General features: G+C 58.7%; 1 protein-coding gene across 2 annotated transcripts in view; it reads left to right on the top strand.

Moving 5' to 3' along the window:
• The first annotated feature begins 1,234 nt into the window (after positions 1-1,234).
• BICD2 (BICD cargo adaptor 2) overlaps positions 1,235-20,157 on the top strand; it is a 44,421-nt gene continuing 25,498 nt past the window's right edge. For both annotated transcript variants that reach the window (XM_021694320.2, XM_021694319.2), the window contains exon 1: positions 1,235-1,557. In XM_021694320.2, the coding sequence (XP_021549995.2) occupies positions 1,318-1,557 (240 nt within the window). In that variant the 5' untranslated portion in view covers positions 1,235-1,317. The remainder of the gene's footprint in view (positions 1,558-20,157) is intronic.

The following is a 20,157-nucleotide window of genomic DNA, read 5'->3' as shown; positions in this document are numbered from 1 at the left end:
GGGGGGGGCTGGGTGATGGACATTGGGGAGGGTATGTGCTATGGTGCGTGCTGTGAGCTGTGTGAGACTGATGAATCACAGACCTGTACCCCTGAAACAAATAATACATTATATGTTAATAAAAAAGAAAATCAACTAATGTAAGACACTACATTAAAAAATAAAGGGGAAAAAAACCCACATAATCATCTCAATTGACGCAGAAAACCGTGTGATAAAGTCCAATACTCCTTTATGATAAAAACACTCAACAGACTAGGAATAGAAGGGAACTTCCTCCATATGACAAAGGCCATATATGAAAAACCCAGTGAACATCACACACAGTGGTGAAAGACTGAAAGCTTTCTTCTGAAGATCGGGAAGACGACAAGGCTGCCCGCTGTCCCCACTTCTGTTCAATATAGCACTGGAAGTCCTAGCCACAGCAATCAGACAAGAAAAAGGAATGAAAGGTATCCAAATTGGACACGGAAAAGTTAAAACTGCAGACGACATGATATTCCATGGACAAAGCCCTGGGTTCCACACCAAAACCCAAAGAAGCAAATAGAGCTAATAAGGAAGTTAAGCGACATTGTAGAATAACAAACCAACACTCGGAAACTCCGGAGCATTTCTACACACTAACAGCGAACAAGGTCATAAGGAAATTAAGAAAACAATGCCATTTACAATAGCATAAAGAAACACTTAAGGATTAAACCAAGGAGGTAAAGGCTTGTAGGCTGAAAATTAAAAAACACTGCTGAAAGAAATGGAAGGAGACACAAATGCGGGGACACGGATTCTGAATCGCCGGGCTAGCAGGACAGTGGAATGTCAATCGGGCAGCAGGCACCCTGCAGGGGCGAGGGCGGGACTACAGCCCCCACAATACCTCCGGCGGCAGCGACGGAAGCGACGGCGTGGGAGGCCGGCGGCCTAGGCCAGGGCCAATCACCGTCCGGCGGTGTCGCGGGGCACGACGGGTCTTGTAGTGGGCGCGGGGGCGGGACGAAGGCCCTCACAATACCCGCGGAGGCGGTGACAGAGGCAACAGCTTTAGAAGGGGCCCGCCTCGGCGCAGGCCGCAGGCCAATCACGGCCGAGCTGACGGCGCGGGGCACGACGGGCCGTGTAGTCGGCGGGGGCGAGACTACGGCCCCCACAGTGCCTCGCGCGGCACGGAGCGCACTGCGGCTGCGCGGGGGCGACCGGGGCGCCGTCGGGCTGGGCGGCGGCGGCGGCGGCGGCGGCGGCGGCGGCGGCGACGGCGGCGGACGGGAGCCCGGCCTGAGCCTCGCTGGGAGCAGCGCGAGCCGGCCGCGGGCCACCATGTCGGCGCCGTCGGAGGAGGAGGAGTACGCGCGGCTGGTGATGGAGGCGCAGCCCGAGTGGCTGCGCGCCGAGGTGAAGCGGCTGTCGCACGAGCTGGCCGAGACCACGCGCGAGAAGATCCAGGCGGCCGAGTACGGGCTGGCGGTGCTCGAGGAGAAGCACCAGCTCAAGCTGCAGTTCGAGGAGCTCGAGGTGGACTACGAGGCCATCCGCGGCGAGATGGAACAGCTCAAGGAGGTGAGGGGCAGGGGCGGCGCCCCCCCCGGCCGAGCCCCGACCCCGGCAGCCAGGCCGGGCGGACCGCCGAGCGGAGCCCTGACCCCGGGCTGGGCAGGTCCCCGGCCAGCCCTCCAGCCGGGCCGGGCCGGGCCAGCACTGCGGCGCCCAGGGTCAGGGCGTCCGGCCCGCCGGGAGGGGCTGCAGCGGCCCGCAGGTGTGGTGGACGGCGCGCGTGCGGGAGTTCGGGCCTCCGCGGGCAGGGGCTGCGGCTGGGGCCGTGTCGCCAGCCTGTCTGCTTCTGGCCGCAGGCCTCGGGCCCAGTGGGATGGTGTCCTCTGCGGTGTTGGGCTTCCCGGGTTGGGGGATGGGGGCGTGGGATGGATGCAGGTAGCCGGCTGGGAGAGGCCCGACCTGGGCCCCCATCACCTCCAGGCAGATGAGCTCTCCTCTCTTCCGTGAGCGCTCTGAGGCTGGGAAAGGGCCTCGACAGGGGCTCGCCTTGAATGTGGTCATCTACGATGGCTGGCATGCCCCTCGTCTCTCCTAGGCTCAGCTCCGCGACTGCCCCCCCCATTACTTCTCTGGGATGCAGTACTTCTCTCGCCTACTTCCTGTCTTGGTGCCTTGGCTGCCGTCCCAGGGTCGGGTGACAGGTCTGTGGGTGTTTGTCACCGAAGGAGCCTTGGGTCTTCTCTGTGATTTTGGCCCCGGGATGAGGTGGGACCCCCAGGCTGCCTTTGAGCCTCTCCGGAGAGCTGGGCAGGCCTTCCATGAAGCAGTTCTGGGTGACTTCAACAGCAGCTTCTTTCCCAGGTCTCCCTGACTCCTCAGCCCTGTTATGGGGGGTGGGCAGGAAGAAGTTGCTTTCTGGGTGGGACATCCAGGTTTGCATCCAGGCCCAGCGCCTTGCTGGTGTTGTGATTGTGGGCTGGAGCCCTAGCTTTTCCTTCTGCAACATTGCCCACCCAGAAAAGACTGGTCTGAGAATTGTATATTAGAAAAGGCCAGGCATGGTCAGGTGTGTGGCCTGTTGGTTTTTCTGACAGCGTGCCCGTTCCCCATCAGACACTTCCCTTGTCCAGGTGGGCTCTTGGCCCTTGGTCTTGGGATCCACCATGCTCGCTGCCTCCCTGACTGCCCACCTCCCGGCTTGTCTGCTCCCAGTGGCCTCAGGCAAGTGCCTGTGCTGTTCAGGGCCTCCCTGCCTCACTGGGGACACCAGTAAGGTCCCCTTTTGATAGCGACAAGGAGAGAATGTATTAGCCCACAGAGGTGCTTAGGTCTGTGCTAGGCAGATCAGGTGTTTGGTTAGAATCAGTAAACTAACCGACGTTGGGGGTGGGGGGCAGGTGGCAACATACAAGACCCGTGGTCCTGTCATCTGCTGGCGGGCCCCATCCAGGTGCGTGGGGTGAGGGGATGCACCTGCAGTGGAGGGAGGCAGGGGGCTGTGAGAATACGGAGCAGGAGTGCCTTTGGCCCCCTTCAGGTCTCTGGTCCTCCCCCCTCCCCTAACTTGCTGAGCACCTCCCCACCCCCTGGCCCAGCAGCAAGCACAGTCCCTTTCTGTGTTGACAAGCTCACATTCATGTCCCCTCTAAGAACAGACCAGAACAGACTGTAGCAGAAAGAACCAGCCCCCACTTAGGGGCCTTTCCGTTATCAGCTCTTTACTGTCACAGACACAGATGTTTTGACCATCGTTTTGTGGGGTGTGTCTGGAGGGTGGATCCCAGAGGGAATCAGGAGGATGGTGTGTCAGTCCCCACATGTGTTCTTCAAGTGCCTGCTTGCTTGGTTTGATGTCACCTACCAGCTCCTGCAGGAACTAGCCCCTTGGCCTTGGACGCACAGCTCCACTGTCCTGATCTCTAGCTCCCCCCACTGTGGGTGTGGTGAGTACAGTTGAGCAGAAGCCGAGAAAGGAGCATCGGAGTCTCAGACACGCTGCGGGAAGGTGGCACCAGGCCACGCACACCCAGGCTGGCGCAGCCTCTCCTCAACCTCGCTCATTGTAGTCGCGGTCTTACTTGGATATGTTAACTCTTACTTTATTTTATTTTTATTTATTTTTTTATTTCTTTAAGATTTTATTTATTTGACAAAGAGAACACAAGTAGGCAGAGCGGCAGCCAGGGAGAAGCAGGCTCCCCACTGAGGAAGGAGCCTGACGCCGGCTCGATCCCAGGACCCTGGGATCATGACCTGAGCCGAAGGCAGCTGCTCGACGACTGAGCCACCCAGGCGCCCCTGTTAACTCTTATTTTAAAAATCAAGATTTAATGAGACATATTTTCTTGGGTCTTTTTTTTCTCTTGTAGAGAGGTGAGCCATTTGTATTCTTTTAACACTTCATTTCTCGAACTAGAGTTGGTTCAGTTGCTGACAAATTGTATTTCAGACAGAGGTGTTTGCGCTCCTGTGCCCAGCCTTTGTAGATGGTCCTGTTTGTGAGGGAGGGAGGCTGGCTGGCTGGTCATAGGTGAGTGGCTTTGTGCCCAGGCCCAGGACGAGTGGGCCCCTGTGGTGGCCTTGTAGCCTTTGTCACTTGATGCGTGTGTGTCTTGACACCATGGTGTGTGTGTGCATGTGCGTGTGTGTATGGGCAGCCGCTGGCCCTTTTTGCCTAAGCATTTTTGCTAGTGACTGAACCTGGCTTAATAAGGGCCCAATCCATCCCAAGTCCCACCGTGTCCCCTCCCCGCTCTGTGGGGAAGAGAATCGGATGGGCTTTGGTCAGCCAGCCGTGTGGTGTTTGCTGTCCTGAGTGGACATGTCCTCATCCCACTCTGTACCCTCTGCTGCAGCTTCAAGGGGGGCCGGTGTGCTGGGGTGGTAGCTCCTGCCTGCTGGGCCCAGGCAGGTGCCCTGAGTGGGTGGCCCTCGCCTCAGGGATGTGGGGGCTGGAGGGCATGCCTCAGGCCAGGCAGGGGTCTGAGGGTAGGGTCAGCGCCCTCACTGCCTTGGGTACCACCTCGGGATCTTGTTTGCGCAGTGTACTTAGGGCCCGGGAAGCAGCGGGTGGAATCTGGTGAGCTGTGGTGTGTCATGGGCTGGGCACAGTGCCCGGCACACAGTAAGTGCTTACTTAGTGTGTGCCAGCTGGTGTCGTCAGCTCCTTCCCTCCACCTCACTCCGGCCTGGCTCCCCTCCCCGCCATCCCCACAGGAGCTTGGGTAGCAAAGCCTGCTGCCTGGGGCCCCGGGCCGGGCTCACCCTGCACTGCGGCCCTGTGTCCGTCTGCCTTCGCTGCTCTTGCCAGTCCTGCCTCTCCCAGCTCCTGGAAGGCCTGCCCTCCAGCCCGCGGGCCCTTCGAGGCCTGGGCGCTTCTCGCAGCCACCTCCCCTCCCTCCGGACTTGCCTGAGCCCAGCTCTCAGCGCTGAAGTCCTTTGGTCCTGCTCAGCCTGAAGGGCCAGGGCAGAGCTGGTGGGGGCTGCTCTGTCTCCTACACTCCCTCCTTCCTTCCCTCCCTCCCTCTCCTACCCTCCTCTCCCAGTGGATGGGGAAACTGAGGTATGGATGGGTGGGGGTGACCACTTAGAACGAGGTCCTCAGGCACCGGGTCCCCTCAGGGTCTTTGCATAGAAGTTACAGCTGTGAGTCAGTTTAGTCCCACAGAGGAGGGTGCTGTGAAGGCCTCCCCATTCGCCACTGACTCCTACAGCCCCCACACCTACCCTTGGGGCCACCACCTTGTTATGTCCATCCCACAGCTGGGGAAACCGAGGCACAGGGAAGCCGAGTTTTGCTCAAGGCTGTGAGCCTGTCCCTGTTCCTGCCGAGGAGGGAGGGGTGGGTGGTTGGAGGCCTCCTCAAGTGTTTTCTTGGGGGTGGGAAGAGCCCTGACTTGGCTAAAGCCTGTGGGGATTCTCCTGGAAGATGGAGCAGAGTCCTTGGGGCTGGAGTCCCCTGGGGGACCCGCGCCTTCCGGGCCAGTGTGCGGCGGTCTGCGGTGGGCGGGAAGGGGCCTGACTTGGGGCGGAAGGTGGGCTCTGGCGGGCCCTGGAGGCGTAGGGGTGGCCGGGCCTGCGGGGTGACAGTTGAGGGAGGCAGCTGCTGGTGAGCAAGGATGGTGACCTGCTGGCTCCCCATGGCTGCACTGCTGGACGCTCCCCACTTTGCTGCCTTGGAACATGTGTCGGGCAGGGGTCACAAAGCAAACGTGAGAAATACCAGAGTGTCCTGCGTTGCCTCCATGTCCCCTCCTGTCCTGTCCGTGCTGACTGGCTGTCACGAGGTGCTTCCCGAGATGAGCGGCGGCGGGAGCCTGAGATGTACAGCCCTGGCAGGGAAGGAGGTGCCGCATGAGCCGTCCGGGGCCACGGTCTCCACGCTGCCTCCAGGGGTCGTGTGCACCCTGCCTAGCCCTCAGGAACTGTGTGCCCTGGACCAGCGGTCTGCCCATCAGGGTCAGGGAGGCTGACTGTGGCTTTGGGCACCGGGGGCCAGCGCCCCTGGAGCACATGGGCAGGCAGTGGTCAGAGAGAGCGGTGGCCAGGGCCGCACGGAGTCCTGCTGGGCTTCCCTGTCACCTCAGGGACCTGGGCCCCTTGCCGGGAGGGAGGAGATCAGTTTCCCCTTGTCAGTGAGGGGCAGCCGCCCGCAGTGACACTTCCCCACGGTGGTGCACTGGGTGACGTGCCGCTGCAAACATTGGGGGTAGAGAAAGATTGGCTTCTGCTGAGACAGTGAGGTGAAGCTGGCCAGTGGGCAGGGGCTGGCCAGGACCCCGCACACTCTGATGGGCAAGGCCCTCCGGGGCCCCGGAGCCCTCCCCCACCGGGTCTGCCGTGGGAGGAGGACCCAGATCCAGGTTGCAGGGTCACGGGGACGCAGGGCCGTCCGGGCTCAGGCAGCTGATAGTATTGAGGAGGTCTGGGGCCCGGCTTCTTATTTAGAGCTTAATACACTTTAAGAATCGTACGTCTGCTTTGGGAGCATCAGAAGCTAGCTGTGCGCGGTATGTGTGCGGGAATTGGGAAGGTGATCGATGGCAAGTACGGGGAGCAGCAGGCTGTTTCTTCTCGCCACCTGTTTTCTTCCCGTGGCTGTAGGGCAGCCGCACAGTACTCCGAAAAGCAGAAAGCAGCAGCTATGACAGCTTGCGAAGAGACACAGTTTTGTGTTACGCTCTGGGTTGCAGAAAAGCAGGTTTAATTCACGTGAATGGAGACTGGGTTTTCGTGGGTCTGGAAGATGCGGTGCACTCTGGTCCAGTCACTGTGTTACGTGAAATCACCGTGTGGTTGTGTTTTACGGGTTTGCTTTTTAAAAGGCAGTTTGTCTGCCTGGCGCCCCTGCCAAGGGCTTCCACCTTCTTGAGGGGAGGTTTTGAGCAGAACCCAAGCAGGGGGAATCGTGTGGTTGGCGTGTGTCTGCGGCTCCAGCTCGCCTCTTCCTGGACCTTGCTTCTCTGTAAGCACGACTGTGTGTTGGGCTGAGAAAATAAGGACTCTTTTATGGAATGTAGGTTAAGTGTTTCATAGCATTCACGGCTGAATTTTCCTTGACGTTGTCACGATCCAGTCAGGTCCCGTCAGCATTGGGATTTGCCTGTTTGGCTCAGAAACGTGGCTTCACTGGTGTGTTTGCATCAGGAGCCAAGCAGGGTCCGCTGGGTGCCCCTGGCCGAGGGCCTGTCCTGAGGCCTCCCGCCGTCCTGTCCCCCGCTGGGCCTGGGGCTGCCCTCTCCCACAGGCCCTGCTACTGTCTGTGTGTTCCTTTTTCTTAAAAAGTTGGCAGGACTGCTGCCTTCAGCTGGTCGGTGGCCTGGCTCCTGGGTCGCCCATCCGGCACATTTGTGAGACCAGCCTTCTTGTACCTCCACTGCCCCCTGGGGCCCCTGATCACCCATTGGGTGTGTCCTGACTGACGCAGAGTGATGCCAGCTCTCTGTGACCCAGGAGAGAGGGGCTGGCCTTGTCCCCGCTCCACAGGTGGGGACCTGGGTCAGAGCGAGGGCTCATGGCCCACGCTGTGTGCCAGCAAGGCTTGATGTGACCCCCAGCAGCCCCCTCCCTGGGCCTCGGTGTCCTCAGGTTAGGCCAGCGCATCCTGGAAGCCCTAGCAGGGATTGTGAGAGGATGCCCCAGGACCTGTTCTGCAGGCCTCGGTCATTTAGTGCCTGGGGTCCCCTGGGCATGCTCCTCTCTCCATCTCCCTCGCACCCCATCCCATATGCACTGGAGCGGTCCAGGCTTGTCCACCAGCCTGAGGGGCTCCTTGGATGCCCTCGGCTGTGACCCGGGGTGTTCAGAGGCCATGTCAGCCCCTGGATGGGGCAGAGCCAGGCAGGCTGTCTGCTGTCACCCTGTCAGCTGGTGCAAAGGCTGGGATTGCAGATGCTCACCAGTTAGGGAGGGCAGACCCCCATAGCAGCCTAGGGGCAAGTTGTCGCCAGCACTGATGTCCCCCGGCTTTGTCGTCGTGGCCAGCCTGGTGAGGCAGTCACTTCTGCTACAATATCTGTTCCAGGAACAGTGGGAGCTGGTCTTGTCCCAGGAAAACAGCAGTCCCAGGACCCCATGTGGGAGCCCACAGGACAGACCTCACGTGTCCTCAGGCTCTTCCTGGATGCGACAGTGTCTCAGACGTTCCGTGTTTGTTTTGGGGAGCACCGGGCAGGTGTTTTGCCAAATGTCCCTCAGTTGGGATTTGTCTCCTGTGTTTCTTGGGCTTGGAGTGGGGTGATGGGTTTTTGGGAGGAGGTTCTCAGCAGTGAAGTGCTCTTCTCCCCACATCCCTGGCTGGGTGTTTGTCCAGGTCTCCTCTGCCAGGGCGCCCCTTCTCCCTTTCCAGACCCTTCTTGGACGGGAGCTTCTACCTACGTTTGGGATTTTTCTGCATGGGAGACCTGTCTCTTCCCCATTTATTTAGTTACCCATCCAGGGGTTTATATTGCTGTTGACTCACAGTTTACATTTGTGTTAGGATCCAATACTGCTTGATTTTGTTGTTCACTTGTTCCACCTTTGGCCCCTGGCGGCACTTCCATTTGCTCCTGTGGCCCCTTTACACACTCGTAGTCATGATTGTTCCGTCCCTCCTCTTCCTCCCTTCTTCTTTCCCTCCTCCCCTCCTTCCCTCCTTTCTCATCTCTCCTTCTTCATTCCCTCCTTCCTTTCTTCCTTAGCAACTTTTTGGTGCTGCAAGGTACTCCAGGCTCATCCATGCCCCTGTGCTGGAATCAGCCACTTCTTCAAGGAGCCTGGTTTCTTTTATTGGAGAGGGTGTTAGAAGCCAAGAACTGGGGGCGCCTGGGTGGCTCAGTCAGTTAAGCGTCCGACTCTTCATTTCGGCTCAGGTCATGATCTCGGGGTCGTGGGATTGAGTGAGCCCTGTGCTCAGCTCTGAGTCTGCTTGAGATTCTCTTTCCCTCTCCCTCTGCCCCTGCCCCCGGCACGCACACACACACTCTCTCTCAAATAAATACATAAGATCTTGGGCGCCTGGGTGGCTCAGCTGGTTAAGCGACTGCCTTCGGCTCAGGTCATGATCCTGGAGTCCCGGGATCGAGTCCCATATCGGGCTCCTTGCTCAGCAGGGGGTCTGCTTCTCCCTCTGACCCTCCCCCCTCTCATGTGCTCTCTCTCTCTCTCATTCTCTCTCTCAAATAAATAAAAATCCTTAAAAATAAATAAATAAATACATAAGATCTTTAAAGAGCAGCAGCAGCAGCCAAGGTCTGGGTGCTGGGTGCTTGCTGCTGCCGGAGCGTCACGGCCTCGACGCCCTCCCAGCCGACTGGGCCAGGGGACAGGTGTGGGTACAGCGGCCCATGCATACACACGTCTACAGACATTTCTCGATGGAGCCACCTGTGCATATGTCAAGCTGAACATGGGTTCATGCTGACGTCTCCAGCTCTGGCCCATCGCCGCGGGCGTCCTTCCGGCTGCCTCCCCTTGCTTATCTGTAACCTCCCTCCAGCAGCGAGACACCTGGCTCCGCCACCCGCCACCCAGCCGTGTGACCGCTCTGTTGGAGCGCAGGCGCGCAGGAGGTCAGAACTGCTGACCTGTGTCCGTGTCGCCTGGAGCGGAGTGCTTCTGTGCCTTTGGTCTTCTGTGCTCCACCTGGTTCCAGATAAGGTGCTTGAGCAAGCACCGTGTTCCCCGTCCCCTTCAGTGAGGTCGCGTCATTCATTTGAAATACAGTTAGACTGCTCAGCACATACTGTGTTCCTTCCTAGGATCCCCCAACTTCTTCAGTGATGTTTTAAAATTTGCCTGCGTTTTTCTGTGGATATACCCACCCTTTGTTTATCCGTTCAGACTGGGCATCTTGGTTGCCTCCAGCTTTGCACGATTATGAATAAAGCTGCTGTAAACAGGTGCTTGCGTGGGGCACTCGGACTGGGCGTGTGATCGCTGGATGGAGTTTGTTTAGTTTTGCAAGAAATCCCCAAACTCTCCCGCAGCGGCTGCGCAGGTCTCTGTCCCTGCAGCCTGACTGTGCGTGTCTGCCGCTTGCTGTGCGCATCAGCGTCCGGCGCGGTCGGTGCTCCGGGTTTGGCCTCTCCGGGAAGCGTGAGTGCCATCTTGCTGGCGCCCCCCGATGACGCTCGACGTGGAGCAGCTTGTCATGGGCTCGTTTGCTGTCTGTGTCCTTGGTGACGTGTCGGCTCTCATCTGTGGCTCATTTGAAAATTGAGTTGTTTCTTACTGTTTTAGGAGTTCTTGATGTATTTGGGACACAAGTTGTAGTTTGCAAGTAATTCCTCCCCATCTGTGGCTGGTCTCTTCACTCTCGTAGCAGGGTCTTCCACAGAGCGGTTTTAGTTTTCGTGCCATCTTGCTTTTGTGGGTTGTGCTTTTGGTGCTGAGATCTGCATCCCTGAACCCAGGATTGCACTGATTCTTCTGCTGTGTTTCTGTCTGGAAGTTCTGTCATTTTGTGTTTAGGTCAGGGCTTGGTTTTGAGTTAGTTTTTGTGAAGGGCATAAAGGTGTGCCCGGACTCACTTTCTCGCATGGGGGTGTCTGGGTGTTACAAGTCTGTTGAAGAGACTGGACTGTTTTTTGCTCCGTTGTATCCCCCTCCAGGTCCGTTCACTGTATGTGGGCCGACTGCAGGTGCTCTGTTCTGTGCAGTTACCCTTTTGATCATATCCCACCGTCTTGATTGTGTGTTACTGGTTTTACTAGGTTGCCGTCTTTTCATGTGTCCCTCAGCCCCGGGGGTTTTGTTGTGTGACTCTGCTCCTGACAGGGGCCTGCTCCCCAGCTCTTCACCCCTGCGCTGATGAGGTCGGTTGTGGTCACTGACAGCCTGTGATTGTCCTTTTTTTAAATCTTGACAAAAAGTAACAGAATGCACATGGTTAAAAAGAAAAATCACCAGCCCGGTTGGTGAGATTCTTGATAAAAGGCCAGTGTGGTACGTCTGTGCCCTTGTGCCCTCGTCCCTGAAGGCGGTCCACAGGGCAGCGTCTTCATGTGGTTTTCCTTCCCTTGGGGTTCAGCCCAGTGAGGGTTGACTTTATTCCTGATAAACCAGCCCAGTGATCTGCTAAACTTATCAGCCTGTGCATTTGAGTTGTGCATTGAGGCCAGCCAGTGGACAGACCTGAGACCCGCGCCCCATGCCTGCTCCAGGGCCGCTCTGTCTCTCCAGAAGTGTTTGGGTTCAGGTGCCTCTGCTGTCATTTCAGGTGCCCACCACCCTCTGGGAACCTCTTTCCAGCCTGTTGGGCCCCCGGGTCTGGCCTCTCCCTGTGGCTGTTCCTCGTCGCCAGCTTTGGGACAGGTCCGCAGGAACCCACCGGATTTATGGTCGGCCCGGGTGGGGCTCCCACATGCTCTTGCTGCCAAGCACACGTCTTTCTCTGCGCTCTCTCAGTGCCTCCCTTCCACTGCGGGACGCCCTTCTGTGCTGGCACCGGCTGAGGTCTGGAGTGCCCCTGTTTTCAGGCCCGAGGTGCGGCTGTGAAGCCTGGCCCAGGGCGCAGGGCGGCAGTCGACAGGGTGGCCGCTCACATGACACAGTGCTGGTGCTCTTGTCATGGCCGTGAGGTGGCCCCGGCGGTCTCCACAGGAGGACGTCCTGGAGCGGAGATGTGGGCCATGGGCACACTGCGTTTGTCACAGCACAGGACGGGCCTGACCGCCCCACCCCTCCGGACAACCTCAGGTGTGCGGGGTGGAGGGGCAAGGCTGGGGGACCAGACAGTGGGAGCCCCTCACGGCGGGTGATCCTGCACCTGTTCCTGGGGGGCACCTGGCAGTCACCCGGCCAGGGCCAGCAGGACAGGATGCCAGATGCGGGGGCTACTCTGAGACCCACCGTCTCGCCTTGGCCACAGCTGCGGACACGTCTGTCCCCAAGTTCGCAGGCTCTGGGTCCTGAGGTAGGGTCTCTGGCCACTTGCTGACCATGTGGCTTGCCGGGTGTCCCTTTCCTGCGCGGCTAGTAACAGAGAAGACATGCTGAGATTAGAGGCGGAGCGAGCCCACACAGGCTGCTGTCCAGGTGAGCCCCGGCCATCGGGGGGCACGGGGCAGACGGGGGCCGGGCAGCCACCCTTTGTGCCGTGGCCTAAGGCTGCTCAGCGGGGCTCGCGGTGGCCGGCCAGCAGTGCGGGAACACAGGGGCTTGCCCCCGGCCCTGGGACTGGCCTCTGGGTCCACCCAGGTCCCTGGGGACCGCCCCAGCCCGGAGGCTCAGCTGGCCAGAAGCCTGCCTGCTGACACTGAGGCAATTAGGGAGTAATCTTCTCTAAATGCACCGCTTCTGGCTAAATCCCTCCCGCCCAGGAGTGGATTCCCAGCTTTCTAAAAGCAGCTTAATGTTTGGATGCTGCCCAGGGCAGCTGGGGTGCGTGGTTGGCGATGGGACAGATGTGGGTGGATGGGACGGGCGGGGGTGACAACCATCCTTCGACAGCCGCATTCTGTTCCCATGTGGGCGTCAGTCCTCAGGTCTGGTTCGTCTGATCCCCACAGCCAGTGTGCAGGTGCTCCGAGGGAAACTGAGGCCAGAAGCCACACAGTGGGAAGGGTGGGTCAATGGAGGACAGATGTCACACTTGGTCCACTTGGGCCTGGGACAGGGATGGGCCCTTGGCACGCTGGTATGATGGGTGAGGGTTGTCAGCTGGGCAGAGTTTGTGTGAGTGTGCCCACAGCCTCCATCTGCCCCCCGTTCCCAGGAGGGGGCCCCCAATCCCAAGAGGAAGTCCCTGTTCCCGGGAGGAGACTCCCAAGTCCAGAGGGGGCTGCCCCCCTTCCCAGGGTAAGTTCCCAATCCAAAGAGGAGGTCTGTTCTCTAGCTGCCTCAGAACCACCACCCCCACCCCGGAACCCATAGCACCTCCAGCCTTCCCAGCAGACCGCCTAGCCCCTGTGTATTCACTGGACCTGTTGTCCCCACCCACCGACTTCTCGTGTGGGCCCATCACCCCTGCAGGGTCCCCATGTCCTCCCTGACCTCTGGGCCATGCACAGGCATTTACTGAGTATCTGTCACTTGCCAGGCGTGGGCTCGCCTGATCCACTGAGTGCTAGGTATGGGGTGCCCCGGGCCCACTGGTGTTTGCATTTCCATAGGCCAGGCCTGCCCCGGCCTACACTCTGTATTTAGGGGTTCGGGCCCTTCCTTCCCCAGCTCGACTCTCTGTCTGTGAACCGAAATGGTAAGAGGACTGGTCTTCGGGTGGTGTTGTACTGAGGGAATTCACAGGCTCCTGCTGGCCGTCCCGTGTCTCCCACTTGTTGGGATTCACTGTGAGGTGGGGCTGAACCCTTCTTCACTTGGTGGGTTGCATTAATCAGGGTGGGATGGATCTCGAGGGATGGAAGATTCCAGAGCGTCTCTGGCTGCTACCCAGATGATTCTGTCTTGTAAGCAGCCCTCATTTTTGACATGGGTGCGTAACTCACCTGTAAGGAGATGAAGAGATGCTTGTGCTCCCAGCTGCCCCATCAGGAGGGTCACCAGCAGGTGCCTTCGCACCACCTGGCCGCAAGGGCCCTGCTGGCCTCTGCAGCGATCAGGTTCTCTTGCAGACCTTTGTGTTAATGGTTGGCTTCCTGTCTGAGTCGGGTGCCCAGTCGGTGCCTGAGTCACCACACCTCCCGCTTGGGGGTGTAGGGGTTACCGGGGTGCAAGGCTCTGTGTGCATCTGCACGCTCACCTTTCCTGGTGATTCCCATGAGTGGAACCCATCTGCCCTTGTCCAGGACAGACACGCACAGATAGCCGCCCTGGTCCCCTGGCAAAAAGGCCAGGCCCTCCTCGGGCTCTGCCGCTTCAGTTACCCAGCGCCTGGGGGTGCAGGGCCGTGCGCCAGGAGGGAGATAATCTCCGTAAGTCGTGTGAAGTGGGGCTGAGGACCAGCGTGACCAGCCTCAGCCAGATCTGGGGATTAACAGGCACTGCCCCAGTAAACCACAACATTCCAGATTCCAGGTCCGGCACCCCAAGACTGGGAAGGGCCGCCTAGCAGGTGCGCCTGCACCTGTGAACAGATGTTTCTGGCTCCCCAGGTGATTTTGAGGCAAGGCAGCTAAATAGGGCCAGGTGTTGGTTCTGCCCTCCGATCTCTGCCTCTTTCCTGCCTTCTCTGGCGGCCGTACCTGGGAGGTGATAGGGAGTCACTTGCTCTCAGAGTCTGGTTTCTCTGTGCAAGGAGAGCTTTCCCATGAGAGAGAAGCTAATGGGCTCCCGTTGGCACAGACTGTGAAGTGCTCAGGGCTTAGGTTGTTTCCTGAACCACCCCCCCGCGGGGCCTCTCCCATCTGTGGCATCTCCTCCCTGGACCCAGTCAGAGCTGGAAGGGTGCCGAGGCCTGGTGGGGGGCTAGGGGGTTTGGGAGCTGAGCCACCCCGCTGAGCAGGGCTGTGGGCTGGGCCTTGGAGCCGCTCTGTTCTGGGTGCTGCGTGAGCTCCACTTGTGCCTCGGGGCCTTCCTCGGGGACGTCTGTCCTGTACGCATCCCTTGGTTGCTGGCTCCAGCCCTCTCATGCCCCTCTCATGCAGCCAGTCCTTTGTTGACTGGTCAGTTGGAGACACTCCTTTGTGAAGAGCCTGTTCAGGACTGTCACCAGCGTTTCTGGAAGGTGTCTGCCTTTTTCTTACTGATGCGTTGGAGTTATCTGGACGGATCCTCCCGTCGTCGGGTAGTGAGTGGTTCTGACGCTGGTGCAGCAGGAGGCGCAGCTGAGGGGTGGGGTGGCCAGAGCCCCAGTGGTCCTCTTCTGGGGACAGCTGAGGCCTCCGCCTCTCAGGGCCTTACTTTCTTCCTCCTAAAAAACATGAACGTGAATCCTCCTGAGAACTTTGAGACTGGCATTAAGTGAAGTGATATGGTGAAGGCACTCGTGTGAATGGTGGCCAGTATTGTTACTGTTATGGGTCTTTTAACGGGAGGGGACCTCACACACCCATTGGGACGGCTAATCAAAGACAGCAAGTGTTGATGATGCTTGATGCGGAGAAATCAAAACCCACACTTGGCCGGTGGAAAGTAAGACGGTCAGCTGCCTTGGCAAATGGTGTGGCGGGTCCTCGAAGCGTTAAACACAGAGTCACCATGTGACCTAGCGGTTTGCCCCTGTGTGTATGCCCAGGACACCGAACACAGTGTCCACACAAATGCTCCGTGAGTGTTCAGAGTGGCATCGTTCTGAGCAGCCCCGAAGCGAAGTGAAGTGAAGGTACACGCCACACGTGGGTGAACCTTGGAACGCGACGCTTCCAAGGGCTCCCAAGAGGCCAGTCACAGCGGTCACATCGTGGGAGGTGCCCCTTCTGTGAAGTGTCCCGAATAGACAGACCTGCAGGCACAGATGTACACTGGTGGTTTTTAGGGTCTGGGGCAGGGGAGCCAGGGAGCGACTGCCGGTGGGGGTGAGGTCTTTTTGGGGTGATGAGAATGTGGCAGTCGTGATAATGGTCGCACCACCCTGTGAATATGCTAAAATCCACTGATTTGTACCCATGGAAAGGGTGAATGTTACGGCATGTGAATTACACCTTTACAGCTTTTCAGGAGGTGAGGGCGAGAGTCTTTCTGCTTGCTAATGGTCGGGATAAATCTCACCGCTGCTCTGCCGTGACCCCTGAGGGTCTGGGGCAACTGTCTCCAGGCGTGTGGTGGTCCTGCCTGCGTGATGTGGGCCCCCCCTCCTGCTCCGGCTCAGTCCTCCCACCAGAGTTGCTGTCCTTTCCTATGACTAAGTCTTGAGGTTCTAGTTAAGGTAGTATCCAAGGATTACTGTGTTTTGATGTTGCAACGATAAATTGTTTCTTATTACGTATTCCTACCTAACAACTTACTTTGAGAGGATCGGAGATCTGTCAGCGAGCTTTCTGAGGTGTTCCTCGTTGCATTTCCTGGGTGAAATCATCACCTCTTGTCCTTTCTTCCGTGTCTCCCGGCCTCTGTGACGTGTGGGCACAGGTTCCCTTGCCTTGTCCTTTCCAGGGATGGGACCCCAGGGCTTGTCCGATACTTACTAATTCACTCGCCCTTGGTGAACGCCAGCGCTCATCCGTCTAGATGGACTTGCTGGCGCGCAGATGCTCTTGCTATGATGTCAGGAAGAAAGCTCCCATGCCCATTTTGTAGAGCTTTGGCCGAGCAGCGAGGCTGGTCATCGCGGGTGCATCTTCGTGTGGGCGCGGTTCTTGCCTTTCTGCAGTTACTCTGTCGGTGGCAGGAGTGAGTGTAGTTGCCTTCCGACACGCTGTAGGGCCAGCTGCACGCTGATCCCTGCCAGGCGCCGAGTCAGTATTTTTAGAACCTCACTGTGTTGGTGCTGCTGGGTTGGCGTTCCCGGTGAAGCGTAGCTCTGTTTCCTGGGGCCTCCCAAGTCTCTGAGCGCACCTCCGGTGTGGGTACCCTTGGGCCCCCTGTGCAGGGAGGATTGGGGGAGCTCCTGGATGAGCGTGTCCACTGAGCCCAGGGTGCCCGCCCCTCTGTCCTGTCTCGTGCTGGGACTGGACGTGGTGGTGAACAGCGAGGCTCTGGGGTCCAGCCCCGGCCCTGCCCCAGTGAACACATCATCTCAGGACTGAGGGGCAGGTGCCCCACGCAGACCACCACCCTGGCTAAAACCATCGCCAGGTGGAGAAAAGACACCAGCTTAGTTGCTTTTGCTTTTTTATTTTGCTTTTGGGCTTTTGCTGTGGCACTTCCCTATCTGAGACTTTTGTCTGTTTACTTTGTTGAGTCTCTGTGTTTCTTTTTATCACTGAAGTGTATTTTAGCGCATCCCCTTCCCCGACACAGTACCGTTTTGGCAGTGATCCCCAAGTGCTGATAGGAGATGTTCCTGCTTTTTGTTAACTCGATTTTCTGGTGCCTGTTCTGTGTGGACTCTTTGGTACAGATATTAGTGAAGAGATCAGTTTTCATGTGTTGGGGAGCATGCTAATATATTTTTAAATAGACCAGTTTTGGATTTATAGAAAACTTGAGAAGCACCTATTTTTATTCTGCTCTACCCAGGCACACAACATGCATGTGCGACTTTTTCTGTTGAGATCATTATGAGGTCAGCCCATCCTGTCGTCGTACCGTTCCCTTTGGGAAAGTCTCTGATTGGAAGGAAGCTTGTGCCTTTCATCCTGCTGTTGAGTCTTCTCGGTGTTGACGCCAGTTCCGGTTGACTTGCATAGTGCTAAATGCCCCAGACTCTGGATCTTTGTCCAGTTGATACGTTCTTGCAGTATTGCGTATTTAGTGCCAGCCTGTTTGCGCCGTGAATGCCGTGTGGATAGGATTGATTGTCTGCGATGGAGACTTTACTCCCTTAGTGTTATAAAACCTTTATGCCATAACGGCAGCACCGGGCTTGTATCTGTACCCGGTTCACGGGCCTCAGCCCTGCTTGCGTTTAATGAGGCTCCTGTGGGGCTGGTGGGCTTCTGCAGGAGGAGCTGACCATGCAGAAGTGCCTGAGTCACAGTGTCGCCCTGGAGTCCCCGGATCCCCGTGACTTGAGTGACTGCGGCAGCACCGTGGCCTTACGTGTACCAGTTTTGACGGGAGTCTGTCAGTCGATCCATATCTGTTGAGCACAGGCTGCTGGCTGGCATTGGACTTGAGTTGCTGTTCTTCCTTGTGGCTCCCACGGCTGCTTGCCCTCCCTCGGGGCAGAAGCAGGTGGCGAAGGCGTGACCCCTCCACCCCCACGTGCTGCTTGGCCTGCGTGACCCACTGGAGGGCTCTGGGGACACACTTGCTCTGAGACGCTGCTCTCCAGGGCAAGATTCTGGTAGACACCATTTTGAACCGGAAAAGAGGTGAGGGACGCCTTAGGGGCTCCTCACTCTGCTCGAGACCATTGGTGAACCGAGGGAGTGATTCTGGCCATTCTAAGGTTCCCGGGGTGCCAGGCTTTGGGCCCCCAGCTGGGACAGAGTTGTCTGGGGGCCCGGCAGTGTCTGTTGTCTTCCCAGGCACACAGTAAGCACACCAAAGCTGCGGGGAGGGGGGCAGGAGGACAGGTGGCTGGCAGGACTTGGGGGTTCAGCTTAGTGGTCCTTCGGGGAAAGGGGGGTGCGCCGTGTGGGGGTGAGTCTGGGTCAGCCCAGGAGTTCCAGCACTGGGGGGGGGGCCGAGAATCCTAGATCCCAGCCTCACTGTGGAAATGGCTTCCTGGACCTACGCCTTCCCTCCCCTGGTTTTCTCTGGCTTGGCGTGTGCTGCGCCCGCTGCCTCAGACGGCCAGACTGGTCTGGGAAGAAAGCTCCTCCAGAGCAGCCCCACCTGGAGGCCTGCTTCCCGCTGCTGCTTCTGCCCTGCTGATGCAGGCCCTTCTCCAGGAAGCCAGGCCCCGCCTGGGGTCAGGAGCAGGCTTGTTCTGTCTCTCCGTGCAGACCTGTTTCTGGGCCCCACGTACGCGTGTCAGAAACTGAGGGTCAGCCTCTGTGGCCAGGGCGGATGACCTGCTGCTGATCGTTCTCTTTGGGGGGCAGACGGCGAGGCCACTGCAGAGCAGATGAACTGCCCTCTGGGGCCACATGGGTGGGGGCGGTCCCTTGGGGGCTTGCTCTTCTAGCTCGACGAGTCCTGTTTCTCCTGGGCCTGGTCCCACCAGCTGCCTCAGCACCGGGCTGGGCATGTTGTGCACAGCGCGGTGTGCCATGGGCACCGCCCCGCTCGTGCCCACGCTCCTGCCGGCCGGGTGCTGGGCTCAGCCACAGCCGGGGAGGAAGGGGCTCCTTGTCCAGGGCTCCCCCCAGGCCTGACCGGGCTCGGGGACAGGCCCCTCCAGCATACACTTAGAGTTCTTGTATAGCAAGCACAGGAGGTGGATGTCAGATGATGAGGAGGTGCTGGCTCAGACCAGGGGTCCGCAGACGGCTGCCCCAGGGCCACGTGTGGCCACCGGCCGGGGCTCATTATCAGAGTTTCACTCCTTTGTGTTGTTGTGGCTGCTTGCACCCCACAGGACGGAGTAGGGAGTCGTTGCCACAGACCCCACACCAGTGTGATGGTTAATTTTGTGTCAGTTTGGCTGGGCGAAGGGACACCCAGTTGTTGGGAAACAGGACTTTTGGGTGTGTCTCTCTGGAAGGGATTAGCATGTGATTCCGTGTGGGCGGGCGTCATCCAGTCCCTCTGGCCCCGTGGAGCAAAAATGGGAAGGGTGAATTCTCTTTCCCCCTGAGCTGGGACGTCCATCTTCTGTCCTTGGGCCTTCAGACACCCCTTCCGGCTCTCCTGGGTCTGTCTCCGGCTTGCAGACAGCCGACTGTGGGACTTCCCCACTTCTGTAACCGCCTGAGCCAGCTCCTGTAATAAATCTCTTGTGTCTATACCGATGTGTTCTCTGGGGAACCCTGACTGGTACAGATTTGGTACCAAGTGTGGAGCTGCTTGGGGTCTCTTCCTGTTTCCCCCCCTGTCCCCACCCTCCCATCTTTGTCCCTGTGCTGGATGACCTGCCCAGAGGGGCTGCCTGGCTTCTCCCTCCGGGTGGGGCAGGGTCCGAGATTGGGGCCTCTGTAGGGACCTCATATCTCCTCGAGGGGCCTGTGCCCTGAGCTGGGCCGGTTAGGGACAGGCTGACGGAGCCTTTTGCCTGGAAGGTGCACATACCCACTGCGGGCAGCAGGCTCTCCGTCCCCAGCTGGTTGCTGACCTGTGTGTGGACCTGGGACCCAGGGACCCTCTCTGAGCCCATGGCCTTAGGACAGTGGCCCCAGCATCCTACCGGCTGCTTCAGCTTCCCCGTTCAGGTGTGTTCCAGTACAGCTTCACCTGCAGAACCAGGCCTGGGCAGATGTGGCTGGCTGGGCTGCAGCGTGCTGACCCCGGGCCAGGGGTGCTTCTCAGGGGGTCAGCAAAGCTCTTACCCCACATAGTCTCTGCTTCTCTGCCCTGCTTTTGTCTCTGGATCTCAGCCTCATTGGGGTAGTGGGGGCCCGGTGGGGCCCGGGTATCTGGGGCCCCCATGTACCAGTGGGGACTGTTGGGGGTCTTGGCATGTTGGTGCTGGCCGGAAATGCTGTGTGTGCGTGTGTGAGACCATGCTCAGACCGCAGCACACTGGGACTGGTGTGATCGCAACCAGGCAAGTGAGGAAGGTCTGGCCAGGGACCAGCCCGGAGCTGTCCCCCACCTCCTGTCACCTTGGCTCCTCGGGGGAGACAGGAGAGTGGGGACACC

This window comes from Neomonachus schauinslandi, chromosome 13 (assembly GCF_002201575.2).
Source record: "Neomonachus schauinslandi chromosome 13, ASM220157v2, whole genome shotgun sequence".
Taxonomy (NCBI): domain Eukaryota; kingdom Metazoa; phylum Chordata; class Mammalia; order Carnivora; family Phocidae; genus Neomonachus; species Neomonachus schauinslandi.
This window is presented reverse-complemented; position numbering and strand designations above follow the sequence as displayed.